Below are 16,137 nucleotides of genomic sequence, written 5' to 3' on the forward strand. Positions count from 1 at the left end.
CTTCCCCTCCGTTGGCAGCGCTCCCGGGCCGCCACTTGACATTCCCCAGTTCCAATGCATGCACCCCTTGTCATCAGCAGCAGTCCGTACACCCGTGCATCGATACCCGGTCCAAGAGTCGCGACATTGTACATCACAAGCAAATAATGGACTGCATTGTGAAGGGGACCTTCGACGACAAACATCTGACGATTTAAGTCGTGGTCACTCCTAAATGCCTGCATCATAAGTTTACCGTAAATTTCGGCAGCCAGGCGCCATTCAGCAGACACCGCATCCGCAGAAACAGCGCCCATCCCAGCTCACGGAGCACTGAAGCCGACCAAACCTGCATCCAAGTAACACATACATCCTCATAGGATAAAAACAAATTGTGTGAGCATTAGGCTGATGATAATTAGATACCATTTGCAGCTAAAAAGCAGAAGTTTCCCTTTGCCAATTGGCTTGGCTAGGATGGATAGGATGGATAGGATGCGCCACAAGACTGGTGTGATAATAAGCTTTCGAGACCACTAACTAGACATGTACCTGGATCCTAAGGGTAAGTCCAGAATCCAATTGAATACTTGCTTACGGGATCCTGGAATTTTTGGGGGTCCATACGCACGTCTGCTATCGACCTGTTTTTTTATTGTTGCACGAACTGTTTCCTTGGTCCGTTTTTGACGCTATGTAATCGATGTCACTCACATCCCTTAACGTTCCCGTTCTGACTCCGTGTCGACCAAATAAAACAACGTCGAAAAGAAGAATAATGAAACCATACATCATTTCACTACAAACGTCACAAGTTCTGGGGCATAACACATCAGACAGAATGTTGACATGTGAACGATGGACATGACACATAGAGTGATGAGGAAGAGTTTCGGGACACATTCAAGTTGTTCAGTAGACGGAGATCAGTTCTCGCTTCGGGAGTAGTCAAGTCTTGCGCGGCGGTCCGACAAGCGAGCTGCCTGCTCACGGCCTTGGAGTCACGAGCATGAGCTGAGCTCCTCGCGTCGCCACGTCGCGTCGTGTCGCACGCTCTGAAGCTCTTGTGAGCCTGTTACAAGCTTTGGAGTCACGAGCATGAGTTGAGCTCATCGCGTCACCACGTCGCACGCTCTGAAGCTCCTGTGGGCCTGTCAACATTCGCGCTCGGTGCGCCTTCAGGGATCCTGGGACGGCTCTTCTGCGCAGTTCGAGTAATAGGCTGAGGGTTTAACGCCGCAGTGTATTCGACTGAGCCCGCCAGCCTGGGACCTCTCGCACGACGGGGGCGTGTCAATGTCGGCTTTTTGTATGAAGAACACAACCTGAAAGCTATTCATGTCTTTATTTTGGGCAGGTCTACCAGAGCCGTTACCTGAAGCACACCGTGGGGTGGTACCAGGGGCGCAGCTGGAGCCTTGGTCAGGGGGGGGCACATGGTTGGAAAGACCGCTTAGGTTAATTTGGGGATGCGATTTTTGTTCTGTTTCATTACTGCCATTACCTTCTATGACCAAAACTGGAGCCAACAGCTACCGTGAGATTAATTTTGTTGGAACGTTGCAGTCGATTGAAGAAAACTAAAAAAAATCGGGCGGGTAACAGCTGCATGGAATGACTTACCGACTTTTTTCATTTCACAATGATTCCTTTGACTCTTTCCAAGCCCCAAGCCCTTAAAAACTTGAAGTAATTCAGATTGAGGTTCTACAGAGAAATTGAGGGCACCGCGAACTTTTGAACGCGTGTTTGCCTGGAAAGGTCCAACGTTCAGTCAGAGTTTATTCGTGAGAAAAATAATGCAGCAGAGTTCTGAATTTGCCGCTCGCAAGCTTTGGCAACAAAAACCTCGGTATTGCAGTCTCCACAGGCTGCTCAGCGTCGGCCCCTCGGCTAACATTAAGTGGTAGCTAAATGCCGTAGTGGAATGAAAATGCCGTGGTAGAACTGAAAACGTACAGGTAGAAACTCTACCTTTCACGTTGCTGTCATTGCTAACCGAGTTAGAGAAAAAACTCCACATCTTAAAAAGGGCTTTCCCTGTCTTATGTTTGAGCGGCACAGGTTTTTTTTAAAGGCTGTCGTGAGCATTGTTTCGAGACGGTCATTCTCGCGCGCACGCTGCCGGCCGCCTGATGTTCTTCGAAGCGGTCAACGCCGTTCGGTCTTACAGAAACTACAGCCCCGACCATAGGTGTTCCTGCTCAGAGATTGCGGGCGCGCAAGCTCAAAATTATGCATGCAATTTGCTTCACTACTAGAGTGTCCAAAAGGATGACGGTTCTCAAGCAAACATAAGTTAATTTTTTTCATTTTTGAGCTCATTTTGACATACTCTGCTCAACTTTCGGGCAAGGGACCCCTTGGGTAGGACGCTAGGGGCACATATTCGTTCCTGGTCAAGGGCTGAAGGGATACTCCGCCCCAGTGTGGGCTGCCTTCCGGCTGCCATTCTGGTGACATGGGGCGGTGACATGGTAATCGATCCGGAAGCCCTTAGAAGGATACCTCATATCAAATAAGGTCCCCTTCCTGGCGCGGAAGTCCTTCTGACCTGCGCAGTTGGCTCCAGATCGATGCGGGGCCCTCAATGACGTAACAAGCTTGCGGATTGCCGTAAGTGGCCTAAGAATTGGCACATAGAGTTCCAGTTCCAGTTCGGCTGAACGGGCTCAAGGCTGGAATTGAGCTGGAGGGGCCACCGTTCGGCACCGCTGACCCCTGACTGGCACGGGGCCCTTCCATTGTCTCGACCAACGCAGGCGGCATTCGGGGTCCCGTGCCCGTCCCGTTCAGCACATGTCCCCCTGGCTGACTCGAGTCCTCCTGTTGACACAGGGCGCTGTGTTAAGCACTGTGGGCCCATAACCGACAAAGAGGTCATGCAATGTTGCAAGATCTCGGCCAATGCATATCCCGAGCCTGGCCTTGCTCCTGCTTCGGAAATGGGCTCCTAGAGCTCGGACCGACAAGGAAGCTAGCTGTTCGGTGTCAGTGTTCTCAGGCCGAAAGAGAGGAACGCACTGTCCCACGGGTCCTTAATCGATGCGAGAGACCCTCCGATTGACGTCGGAGGTCACGGCCCTACGGGCGGGAGGGGATTTCTTATTGTGACCCACGGCCAGTCCTCCTGGCCCATCGGCCCATTCAGGCTCCCAATCTGGCTCTTGATCTTTGGTCCAGTAGGCCCTTCGGCCCCTCTTCGGGCCTTTTCGAACAAAGCCGGTAACGGACTCTGGACCACTTGCCGACACATGACGCCTTGTTAGGCACCGCGGGCCTCTGACCGACACGGGGTCTCCATCATTGCTTCATGTAACCAGACCAATGCCAATCGTGGGTCCCGGCCTTACACCTGCTTAGGAAGTGGGTCCCCGGACCTCCAAATTCAGACCGACACAGAACCCTTTGTCCGGTATTGATGGTGTTTGGGCGATACGAACGCCGTAATCTTTGAGAGGGTCCTCAATCGGTGGAAGTGACCCTCTGAATGATATTTCCGCCCGGGATCCTTTATGTGGTCTAAAGCCAGCCTTCTGGCCCTTGTGCCCTCCAATCAGACCTTTGATCATTGGTCTCGGCGCCCCCCACTCTCCCTCCACGAGCTGCTCTTCGGACCTCATTGAACACTGTCTCCGGTCGCCTCGGGGGCGCTTGCAAACACAGGGCTCCCCTGTTAGGCACTGCGGGCCCCTGGCAGACGCTGGGCCCCGAACAATGTAAACCACTAGCAACAACTTTGTTCCTGCTTGGAAAATGAGCCTTCAGACCCATGCCGACACAAAGCTGCGACTCAGGGCCTACCGGTCAGCGCAAGTGACCCTCTGGCTAACATTGAAATCCCTGACCCTGCGGGCCGGGTCTCCTGAATACCACCTCCGGCCGAATTTTTAGGCACTTCAGGCTCTCAAATCGGGCCTCAATTGTTGGCTTCAGAAGATTCTTCGGCGCCTCGGAACCTAAGTGGGAGGACGTGCCCTCGTATATACCCAAGCCTGCTTCAAAGGCACCTCATTACCAAGAAAGGCACCACGCCAGCAACGCATTTGGTCCAAACCTCAAATGCTACAGCGATTGAGTCGCTTACAGGAAGAAACTATTTCTGTCGTCTTGGCGCTAATCCCGTTGCCCCCCCCCCCCTCCCCCTCACAGGACCCTGCGGACTATCCCTGTGTGCGGGTCTTGCTCCACCAGGTCCGCATTTCGCACCTCGTTTCGCTTTTACGCGTTTTTCCCTTTATGAAGCTGTAAAATGTTTGCAAGATCCCAATTTGGTAGCCCAAGAGCACTAGCTCCTTTTTTTGCTTGATTCTGAGCGTGGCGCGGTACATACAATTGTGCTCGTATATTGCATTTGATGAACTGAGTGGGGTACCAGCGTTACTGATTCAGCTGAGAGATTGCGGGAGGGTTGCGGGGTTTGGCTACTCGGGGTGCGCTCCCGTCGTGCCGCGGCGATAGCGGAGAGAAAGGCGGTGCCACATAGCCTCAGCAGACATAGTTGCCTTACGTTCGTAAACAGCATTATGTTACTGATCAAATACTGGTGGAATTCCTGATCAAAATAAAGTGATTTTGATCTCTGTTAGGGCATGTGTTTAAATGTGTCAATGGAATATATCCCGAGCACACTAGATGAAAACATTGGGATGTGTTTAAGTCTGCTGGCTCAAACCTTTTGGCATGTGATGCTTTCTATTCATACTCTGGTTGTGGTGCATTTGAGATGCGGTATTGTAGTTATGTGTGACAGCATCTAATGGTTGGGTGCGTTGACATTTGAGTGCAGAGCTGATCAAAAGAGAGTGTCTGTGTCATCCCAAGTCACATGTCTTACCTGCATCAAAGAGAGATATTTGCTCTTGTCATTGGTAAAAGCATTTTGTGATAGACATTTCTTCATTTGTCCTTTCATTGATAAATTTAAAGAAATGCTTATTTTCCATTGTGGGCTAAATTATGTTTTGTAGAACTTCAGGCAGCTGTTAAATTCTTTTCATTTCCCCACAACCCTGAATTGTGGATCCACACATGTGATCCAGGCACATGTCTCCTCACAGCCAGTGTGCACTGGTGGTGCCTCATGGACAAGTATTTTGCTGTCTATGCATAATGCCACTATGATCAGCTGCACACTATGAAGGCTGCCAAGCTGCAGGTGTGATCAGTGGTGTTATGCCTTACTTACAATATCAAGGTTATGCACTGGAACATTTTGGGACCATCATCCAGCACTGAATTATTAATATAGTCATAACAGAATAATTCTTCAATGTGCTCCCATGTCACTAAATACCTAATTGTTGAGTGTCATCCTTTGGACAAATTTATCTTCCTGAAACCAAAGCTGTATGCAATTGGTGATCATGTCCTTTGTCATGGCAGCAGCAAATCAATTCTGGAAACTTAGCAAGTCTAACATCTCTGCATCCTCTTCTGCTATAAAAATGGTATCCCTTAGCTGACATTTGGTCCAAGATATCATTGGAAAATATGCACAGGGAAACTCTGGTGCTTCCAAAACTACTGCTGCCTGTCACTGCAAAGAAATTCTGGTCTCAAAAATCTTGAGACTTATTTGCATGTGAAAGGCACCTATGGAATCATCACAATGCAGTGAGCCATGTTGATCTGTTTCTTGCCATTCAACATTGTCATTATTGCAGGATGTTGCGCATCCTAAGGTGCCTGGGTGCACATGGCGTCCAGCAGAGATGCACTGCCAGAAACATCAGAGGTGCCAGACTCAGATGGTACTCTTCCAGGAACTTGACACACCTAAAAGAGCGGGGACTGCTGTCTGAAGTTTTTCCAGATGACAGGTAAGGACTGATAGCAGCTGTTGCTGCAGTTCATAGGACCAGATATGTTATCCACCGTCACATGGGCTGGGCTCGTGAACCACTGTCTCATGGGACTGGACATGTGGTCTGCCATCACATAGTGCTGGACATGTGACTCGCCATCACGTAGGGCTGGACTCGTGATCCACCGTGACATAGGGCTGGACTCGTGATCCGCCGCCACATGGAGCTGGACTCGTGATCCACCGTCGCATTGGGCTGGACTCGTGATCGGCCGCCACATGGTGCTGGACTCGTGATCCACCGTCGCAGCAGGCTGGACTTGTGATCGGCCGCCACATGGAGCTGGACTCGTGATCCACCGTCAAATCGGGCTGGACTCGTGATCCGCCGCCACGTGGGGCTGGACTCGTGATGCACCGTCACATGGGGCTGTACTCGTGATCCGCCGTCACGCGACACACGGGTCCCAGGGCGTACACATAGCTTGGTCCATTCAAAATTGGTGGCGTCACTGTAACCGAGGACTTCTCCAATCTTTCGCCGACCTCGCCTCCCCTCCCTTACCCTTAAGCATGGCCATCGTCCCGGACCGTGGTCAGCTTAACACTGATGTGGCGTGGAGCCGCCGGTACTTATCGCCTTGGACCGGCCCCTTACGCCGCTGCTGTTCTCCCTGTGCCGCAGCAAGCGCCTGCAGGACGTGCTGAACGCGTCCACCCAGTGCTTCTACAGCGGCTTCGACCCGACGGCCGACTCGTTGCACGTCGGCAACCTGCTGGTGCTGGTGGCGCTGCTGCACTGTCAGCGGGCCGGCCACGAGGCGGTGACAGTGGTGAGGTGCCGGCGACGCCGGCCGCGTGGCCCGCGGTGTCACGCAGCACGGACTTGTCTGGAAGAGGGGACCTTTGCGCGGTCCCGCTTGGTCACGGAAGCTTGGTGCGAATGGTTCGAGGGGAGTGTGTGTGATAGACGGCGTCGTTGTTCGATCCCCCCCCCCCCCCCAGGCAGCAGATGATGAGGGTCTGCTGGGGCTGAAGGGCCACGGTTTGTTGATGAGGCTGTATTACGTGCACTGGCATTGCCATTTCTTGTGATGAGTTTACCATGCAATTGTTGATCATGGCGCGCAGTGAAAGTTTTCTCTCGCTCCTCAAGGGTGCCATCCAGCACATCACTTCCGCAGACATCGCAACTCGGTTGTGAATTGATTAGCCGGAGGCTGATGAGTAACCTGGGCCTGGAATGTGGGGTCAGTTACGTTCCGGTGTTACCCGCAGTTGGCGTGGCAAGTGGTGATGCTCTGATCTTGGCAGCTGCGTCCGTCTCAGAAACAACCCAAACATCACGTTCTGGGTCTGTCTCCTGTTGATGGGTCCCGAAAGAGTATTTACTTCTTCTTTTCATCTTCATAGGAGGAGGAGTTGGAGTGGTTTGTAAAAGCTCGGCTCAGTTAACCCACTTTGATTTGTTTTACTCCAGAGGACAGCTCATACTCAAGAAGTGCCAAGAAGTCGCGTGTCTTGTCCAGAACGGCGTCAGCCAGTGCGCCTTCCTGCGTAGTTCTCGCACCACCTATCCTTACCCCCTTCACAAACCAAACTTCCCCTGCGGCAGATAGGCGGCGCCACGGGTCAGATCGGCGACCCGAGCGGCCGCCGCACGGAACGTGCGCCGCTCGACCCCGAGACGACCGAACGGCACGTGGCCGCCATCGAGGAGAATGTGCGGCGCGTGTTCACCAACCACGAGCGGCACTTCTGGACCGAGCACGGCCACACGGACCCGCTGACGCCGCTGCGGTACGGCTCGCCGAGCGCCGCGTGTGACCAGCTGGCCACAGCGGCCTGGTCACCGGGGCCGTTCCTGGTCGGGTCGAAAGTTTTGGGTTAAGGGTTCGGAACTTACGATGGAAGTCAAAACGAGGCAATGGAAGGGCTGTGTCAGATTGGGGGCCCAGGAGCGGCGATGCTGACCTTAGCTGCCGAACAACCTTAAACCTCAGAGCGGCGATGCTGACCTTAGCGTCAGTGAACAACCGGGAGTCAAAAGCTGGCGGTGGCGGTCGTCGCTGGTGGCTCTTAAGCCGGATCTGATGAGGCCTGGCGGTGTCCAGGCCGACTGCCGATGTATGTCAGCATCTGCAGCGGCCGCACCGTCGATAGCTGACCTTGCAGGTCGACCTTGGCTCAGCCGGAGTGGCTGGCCGGGCGGCGCGATGGGGTAGGGTGCATGACGGACCCTGTCTGTTGTGTGGCTTTAGGAAACAGGGGTCCGCTGGTGGTCCTCCTTTGAGGACAGACATGGGCTGGTTTTTCCCAGTGTTCACTGGAGGTGTCGGGTGTCGCCTGTATTGGTGTCGCGACGCTCACCTGTTGGCGGGATTGGACATGTTCTCGCAGCTGTCTGTCTTTTTGCAGCGTGCTAAACAACGCGGATTGGTACTCGGAGTACTCCCTGGTGGACTTCCTCTCCATCATCGGCCGCAGGTGCGATGAGGCGGCAGCGCACGTGGCGGTTCACTGATGGCGGAGGCATGGCATTGCTGTACGTCGGCCAACAAACCTTTGCATGCACATGGCTCCAATCTGGAGCTTTGCAATGCCATGCGTGCTCGGTCTTCGACTGCACGACTTGCTCACGTTTGAAGTGTCCATGACCACAGAGTATTGTGACTACAGATCATGGGTGTGGCTCAGTGCTGCGTGTGTCGCCATATCGACGGACGGCGAGCGCCCTCGGTCGCTGGCCGCCGAGGCACTGGACCCTGCTCTCCGGTCTGATCCGTCCACGCTGTCGGTCTCCGCCCCTAAAACCCAGCAGCCCTGGACCCTGCTCCGACCCGAGCCGTCGACGCTGTCGGTCTCCGCCCCTAAAACCCAGCAGCCCTGGACCCTGCTCTGACCCGAGCCGTTGACGCTGTCGGCCTCCGCCATAAAGCCCAGCAGCCTACCCTGGCCGTGGCCAATGGCCATTGACAACTGGCGCCCCTCGCCCCCCCCCCCCACACCCACCCTGCCCCACCCTACCCCACCCTACCCCTCCGCAACGCCCTGCTGCAACTCATGCCGCACTCCTCGCCAGGCTTCGGATGTCGACATGCTGTCCCGCACCAGCGTGCAGTCGCGACTCTCCTCGACCGGACGGCATGAGCTTCACCGAGTTCACCTACCAGATGTTCCAGGCCTACGACTGGCTGTACCTGTGGCGGAAGCATGGCTGCTGCTTCCAGGTATGGTGACTTCCGCGCCGTCGGCGGCCGGCGGGTGGTTGGGCGACCCCTGTTGCTAGAAAGCGATGGCCTTCTTTGTCTACCAGCCTCTCGCCCAATTAGCGTGCCTAATATTCGTATGTCGCGTTTCCAGTGTAGCTAGGAAAATAAGGCCATAACGGCCATATGATCCTCGACAAAGCTGATCTTAATTTTGGGTGTAATTATGAACCCTTTGGTACGCTATTTCCGCTCGTTGACATTAGGTTCCTTGTGTCGCTGAGTGTGGTACCACAGGCCGCTGTCACTTTGGTGTTACCCCCGGCTGCTGTGCACAACACAGCATGGCTGGTGAGGGCTGAGGGGTGAACGGTAACCGTGACTGATCACAGTTTTCTCAACCGTGCTCGCTCTCTGTACTCGGAAATGCTCTCACTGGTGCTGCTGCTCCGCGGGTCCTCGTCCAGGGGTGTTGCTCCGCGGGTCCTCGTCAAGTGGTGTTGCTCCGCGGGTCCCCGTCAACTGGTGCTGCTTCCTTCCGCGGGTCCCCGTCAAGTGTTGCTGCTCCGCGGGGTCCTCGCCCAGTGGGTGTTGCTCCGCGGGTCCTCGTCAAGTGGTGTTTGCTCCGCGGGTCCCCCGTAACTGGTGCTACCGCTCCGCGGGTCCCCGTCAAGTGATGACATGCGTTTGCTGTAACGCCCAGGCGGTATGTGTTGCACCCCGCCTTGTTGTTAGCAGTTACTAGTCCGCGATATAGTGGTGGGCAGTTACCAGTCTGCGATATAGTGATGGGCGCGTGATAGTCCGGCGCGAGGGTCCCCTTCGCTTCGGCGCAAAACCACTGTAATACCATGCCACGCACTGTACCTGTGACTCCTACTCGTGCCGCTGACGTCATGGTATGACGTCACATCCGTGCGCGTGTTTGAGTGAGCGCGGACCCTCAGGTGGGCGGCACCGACCAGCGCGGCAACATGCTGTCGGGGTACGAGCTGGTGACGGGCACCACCGACGAACAGGTGGATCTGTTCGGTGAGTTTTTAGAGTGAGAATGTCAAGGGCAGATGCGTACGTGACGCCTGTTGTGTTGATGACGACGAACACGCGTTGTTTTTTTCTCGTCCGACGTGACTATGTGGACCACGGACACAACATGTGTCACTGCCCCAGCACGTCTGTCCTGAAAACTGTGAATACGGTCAAGAGCTTGCGTTGACAACATCTCTCGCTGCCGCTGCTGATGTGCAAAACGCATATGATGCTGACTATGACGGCGTGCTCGTCTCCGCGGAGACTGGTGGTCGTGGACGCCACGTGACCGAAGCCCCGACGCAGCTCGCTGCACTCCGCTCGGCTGGCGGCCGATTGGCCGGCTGTGCAGGGGGTCCAACCACGCCGAGAGACGGCCAGCTCAGGCCAGGCGCCAGATGGCGCCCGCCGTCTGGCAGGACCGTTCAGGGGGCCCTCCAACACCGAGAGACGACCAGCTCAGGTCAGGCGCCAGATGGCGCCCGCTGTTTGGCAGGACCGTTCAGGGGGCCCTCCAACACCGAGAGACGACCACCCCGGCTCAGACGCCAGATGGCGCCCGCCGTCTGGCAGAGCGGCGACCGCTTACGTTCCAAATCGCCGCTTACCCGACCGCCACCGCCACCAGGCCTCACCGTGCCGCTGGTGACGACGGAGGAGGGCGACAAACTGGGCAAGTCGGCCGGCAACACGGTCTGGCTGGACGCGGAGCGCACCTCGCCGTTCGACCTGTACCAGTACTGGGTGCGGCGCGGCGACGGGGACGTCGAACGCCTGCTGCGCCTCTTCACCTTCCTGCCGCCGGCAGACATAGACCAGATCGTGACCAGGCACAGGGTGCGTGGCGCCGTGGGCGCGCCGCCCTCTGAATGGTGTTCGTGGGCGCGTGGCGCGAGGACTCGCGGGGGCGGGGATGCGGCGGGAGCGGGCGGGGGATTGGGAGGGATCCTAGACGGTGAAGTGCCCCGCACCGGACGCGCCGCTCGAAATCACTGCGGAGATGCCTTCCAACTATTCTGGGGATTTTTCGCCAGCTCATGACATGGTGAGAGGCGTCTCATTTCAGCTTCGGGGCGGGGTTCGCCTAGGCTCGTCGCAGCTGTTGACCTCGAACGTCGCCGCTGCGGTTGTCGGGCTCCGGGCGTCGTGCGGCCAGCGACTCTCCTACTCTGCCGCAGGCGAGTCCAGAGTCGCGCCTCGCCCAGAAGAAGCTCGCTGAGTCGGTCACCATGCTCGTCCACGGCGCCGACGGCCTCCGCTCGGCTAAGCGTGTCACCCACGCCATCTACTCACGCGATCCGGAAGCTCTGGTTGGGCTGGCGGACGCCGAGCTGCGCGCCATGTTCCGACACTCGCCCGTCACCGAGCTGATGCTGACGCCGGGTCTGACCGTCCAGCAGCTGGCTATGGCGGCCGGCTGCTTCAGCAGAGACGGTGAGTCGGTCGCCGTCGCCGCCGCCGAAAACGGCCGCTGGTGACTTTGTTGGCGTGCCCGTCCGATGCGCCCACTCCTCATGTCCTCACCACCTGTCCCGCGCCGCCGGTCGGCCCGGCGTCGCGGGAGATGTGCCGGCTGCCGCGGACGGTCCTCGGTCATAGAGGCCGACTCAGGTTCCAGGTCATCACGGCCGCTGGGCGGCGACAGCTGTTTGGCTGGTTATCAACAGCTTTGATGGCGGACTTCAATAAAGGGTCCCTACAGGCGTACACCACGCCACTTCAAGCGTAATCTGGCGGTGCTCATTCGCTATCGCAGCGGGAATTTATCAACGTGGAATTTTAATCGGAATGTAGGTGCAGTCGCGTTGGGATTATAACCACTTTGGGTTAATCAGTCTCCATTGGAAACCCGTACCAAATCAACATCGGTAGAACATGTGGGAGACCCTTGACGTCACTGTCCCTGTCCGCTGCTCCACGCCGCGACGGTGCTGCCGCCAGCGGACGCGGCGCGCATTATCGAAGCCGGCGGTCTGCACATCAACCAGCGCCGCGTCGCTTCGACGGAGGAAGTGGTCACAGCAGACAGTCACGTGCTTCCCAACGGCCTGACGCTCATCAGGGTCGGTGAGTCTCGAGCTGGCCACGTGATCGGCCGGCCGCTGGCGGTATCGGGGCTGCTCTGTCACGCGCCATCCACATGACGCTCCGGCCACGGGCGTGATATGTTTGTGCCGCGCTAGAGTTAGAAGGCTCGTGTTGAAACGGTTGATGGAGGGGGTTGAGCTGCTGGTTTTCCACTGTCGCTTTCGGCGGTCACATCCCGCATGAACCAGTATGTACCAGTAGAAACTGGCTCACTTGTAAAACATGGGAAAACGTCTTTACTTGTAGACATGCTGTTCCGCCCTCACTGCCCAGGTACAATCATCCAGACTCCAAACTGTATCAAAGCACTCCGCGAAATAAAACCAGTTCATAGGAGCGTAAATGGGCGTTCTTATTATCTCTTGTTAACCCAGCTATTCCGTCCACATAGCGTGTCAGTTACTTTTAGACGCAGAAAGCTTTCCAAACTCTTGTTCATTTCATTTCAAAAACGTTCCATGTGTTCTACCGTAAAACATCTCTAGTACCGTTGTTGGCGTCTGCAGTACCGTTGTAAGAGTCTGCAGTACCGTTCTGGGTGTCTGCAGTACCGTTGTTAGTGTCTGCAGTACCGTTGTGGGTGTCCGCATTACCGTTGTAAGCGTTTGCAGTATCGTTGTCAGCGTCTGCAGTGCCGCTGTTAGCGTGTACAGTATCGCTGTCAGCGTCTACAGTACCGTTGTCAGCGTCTGCAGTACCGTTGTAAGCGTCTGCAGTACCGTTGTTAGCGTCTGCAGTACCGTTGTTAGCGTCTGCAGTACCGTTGTTAGCGTCTGCAGTACCGTTGTTAGCGTCTGCAGTACCGTTGTTAGCGTCTGCAGCACCGTCTGCGGTACCGCTGTGAGCGTCCCCTGCATCGATGTTGTTCCGTAGATCGCGTTGGTCACCGCGTGCAGCCACGGGCACTGACAAGGCTCCCGGCTCACAGGCAAGAAGAACTTCTACATAGTTAAGTGGGTGTGAGAGGAGGCGAGACCACGAGACGTAGCGGCTTTCCGCGCCTCAGCGGCCGGCGGTCGGCACTCTGTCAGCGCTCCTCGACTGAGAATTTCTCAGCCGACGCACGACTGGGTTATCGGTCCGATGCTGCCGGCCGAGGCTGTGGAGAGTTCTCGGTACACGCACGGCCGCGTTCTCCATCCGATGCTCTCGGCTGAAACTGTGGAGAGTTCTCAGCGGACACACGATCGTGTTCTCATACGATGCTCTCGGCTGAAACTGTGGAGAGCTTCAGTCGGCTGCGTGTGAGTGATTATCTGCCGCGACGGTGGGAGATCAGGCGGAATGCGGGTGGACGAGCCATTCCGTGCTCCTTTCCGGGACTCCGGAGCGACGTAGGCCAAACTATGTCCGGAATAAAACGCCGCCATCCTGTGATCATATTTTGGTTAATAAAACAGCTGGTGAATGGACGCGGCGACGAGAAGATGCACAGCGTGCTGACCTGTCCTATGAGCCAAAATAGAGTCTAGTCCATGAAAGCTGGATTTTCAGGCGTCGGACGTGGAACCGAATCTGCCGCGCTCCACGAGGTGGACAGGGCCCGACTAGTCCCAGCAGCTGACGCGGTATCACAGTGTTCACTGGACGGTTGGCCTCGCTAAGTCGTCATGTACATTGCATCGCCCCCCCCCCCCCCCCTTCCCCTCTGTCAGGGCGAGTGTTGATAGCGCCATGGAGGTAAGGTTCAGCAGCGTGTGCAGGCTGGGTGAAACAAGCAGGCGTCACAGCTTTCACTGCTGGAGACCGTTACGTGCCGTCCTTGCCATGTTCTTCGTGTGCTTTCTCGCTTATCCAAAAACATCGTGCAAATGTACATTTCAATGGCACGGCCTTTCTCAGTCAGTAGGCATCGGGCATCAAGAAGGGTACGTGTTGTTCAAGAGCTAGCATGGCTAAGTTGGCACCGGCATTGATGCCGGTTCTCAATGTGTGTTTCAATGTCGCCCCGCTTTTTTGGTCTGCGCGTTCCGAACTTTCCCGATACCATACGTTTGGTAAATATATTTCATTGTTCCTCCATGGGACCAACGGTTCTATATTGGGTTCTTCTCTGCTTGGATATATTCCTGGAGTGCCCAAAATAAATTTACACGGACATATTTGCACTAGAACCATCGAAATGCTGCGAATGCTGCCTTTATTCACGGTATGGCCGTGAGGGAATGCAGGCGTAACACAGCTGTTTATACATCGTCGCTGTCATGGTGCAAATGCGCAGCGCCAGATGCCACGAACGTTGGCACACCTGCGGGCGCAGATGTGCAGGTGGGACCCGAAGCGTCCCCAAGCCCAAAAACCATCGTCAGATGTGCAGGCGGCGCCCGAAGCGTCCCCTAGCCCACAAACCACCGTCAGATGTGCAGGCAGAGTGAATTATGGACTGCCAGGAATCAGCCGCTGTGGAGCTTCCTCAAAATGTACGAGTAATGTGGCTTCCCGCGATACATTCTACACGGGCGTAATGTAAGAACACGACAGGTGGCTGCGGATAGATGGTCACCGCAGACGTGCGGGCAGGCACGTCCCGAATGCTTGCAACGCGTCACAGGTCGCAGCGGTGCTGTACAGGTGAGGGTTGCCCTTTGACCTTCGCCTGACCCGCCGCAGGCGCCTGGTGATGTCCCTGGTGCCTGGTGATGTCCCTGGTGATGTCCCTGGTGATGTCCCTGGTGCCTGGTGATGTCCCTGGTGATGTCCCTGGTGCCTGGTGATGTCCCTGGTGATGTCCCTGGTCTGTGAATTAATCCAGCCCGAATTCGGTGTCCTCAGGCGTTGTTTTTGGTGTCTCAGGTGCTTTGCCAGATCAGACCATCCTCGCACGTTCGTTGGGTGATGACCCGAGTCTGGTATTGCGATGCTTCAGTCTCACTCAACACTTAAGACTGGGCGTCTCCCGTTCCACAAGCCGCCACATCAGATAATGATTCGTGTATTATTCACATCGGATAATCACAAGATAAACGTGCGTGAATCGCGAAGCAACCCCTACTGGCCAATCGGGAATAAGCGGTGGGGAAGCGACGAATCACTGAACTTAACGAAGACCTCCTGACCAACCAGGAGCCATTCATGATTACGGAAGTCGATGTAGGGCGCTGCAAACCTCACCACCATTAAAAGTAAGGCGGTACACGTAGCGACACCGCAACGAGAGTTCATCAACGGTGATGATAAAATAAACCACGTGCTCGATGCTGTGGAACTCCGGCACACCAACGATAGCTGGCCGTTGCCGGTGATAACCCGGAGACGACCGGTGGCAAGAGACGCCTGTTCAAGCATGGCCGCTGCCACAGGGCGTCAAGTGGCAACCAATGAAGACGGCCGCGAAGGCCAGCCATCCGCTACCGCACAGGAAGCAAACGAGATCAGGATCGCCGTGGGACGCGCCCAGCTCCCACTCCCACCAGCTCCTTAACAGCACATAAGTTTGTGACGGACAACTGAAAGGTCAGTTCGTGGACGATACAATACACACCGCAGCGAACTGGCGTGCGTGTCGAGGGACTGAGTGACCGACAAACCCGAGCGCACGCTACACCACCTATACATATGTTGCATGCACTACGCACGGAACGCGAGTGCATGCAACACCGCTGGGTGGTGCACCCATCGCCCATTTCTCCATGCGCTGTCCGGTGTTCCCCCAGCGCTCAACAGCCGGCGGCGCATACATCTGTGTGGTGCATGCACTGGTGGCACGCTCACGAAGTTCGTCAGAGCGGGGGTGAGCCGAGACATGCCCGACGAAAATGCATCACGTGACTAGGAGTGCGCGAGGACGAATTCCTTGAGTTCGCCAGATTAAAATGGGATACTGTGTGCCGATGCTGCAGTACACTCAACTATATGCATGCTTACTTCGACCCGCGTGATGTCCGCCAAGCTTGGAGGCGGAAGCAATTACGAGCACACCACGCAGAACTGAATAGAACCAACGCATAGCGCCCACACGGCCGCCCTCCCCAAACCGCGGCTGGAGTTTCGTCTCAGAATGTAAGAGCATATCGACAACTCCAACCA

General features: G+C 55.8%; 1 protein-coding gene across 1 annotated transcript; it reads left to right on the forward strand.

Moving 5' to 3' along the window:
* The first annotated feature begins 4,377 nt into the window (after nucleotides 1-4,377).
* LOC119113352 (tyrosine--tRNA ligase, mitochondrial-like) lies at nucleotides 4,378-13,103 on the forward strand. The gene is given in 12 exon segments (XM_037237663.1): nucleotides 4,378-4,484; nucleotides 5,645-5,801; nucleotides 6,471-6,618; nucleotides 7,401-7,585; nucleotides 8,204-8,294; nucleotides 8,868-8,921; nucleotides 8,923-9,015; nucleotides 9,942-10,026; nucleotides 10,652-10,860; nucleotides 11,202-11,457; nucleotides 11,965-12,090; nucleotides 13,040-13,103. Coding segments are annotated over 11 exon segments (1,437 nt in total). The 5' UTR covers nucleotides 4,378-4,484; nucleotides 5,645-5,646; the 3' UTR covers nucleotides 13,075-13,103.
* Nucleotides 13,104-16,137: the final 3,034 nt, after the last annotated feature.

Source organism: Pollicipes pollicipes, unplaced genomic scaffold, assembly GCF_011947565.3.
Source record: "Pollicipes pollicipes isolate AB1234 unplaced genomic scaffold, Ppol_2.1 Scaffold_7262;HRSCAF=8765_pilon_pilon_pilon, whole genome shotgun sequence".
NCBI classification, from domain to species: domain Eukaryota; kingdom Metazoa; phylum Arthropoda; class Thecostraca; order Pollicipedomorpha; family Pollicipedidae; genus Pollicipes; species Pollicipes pollicipes.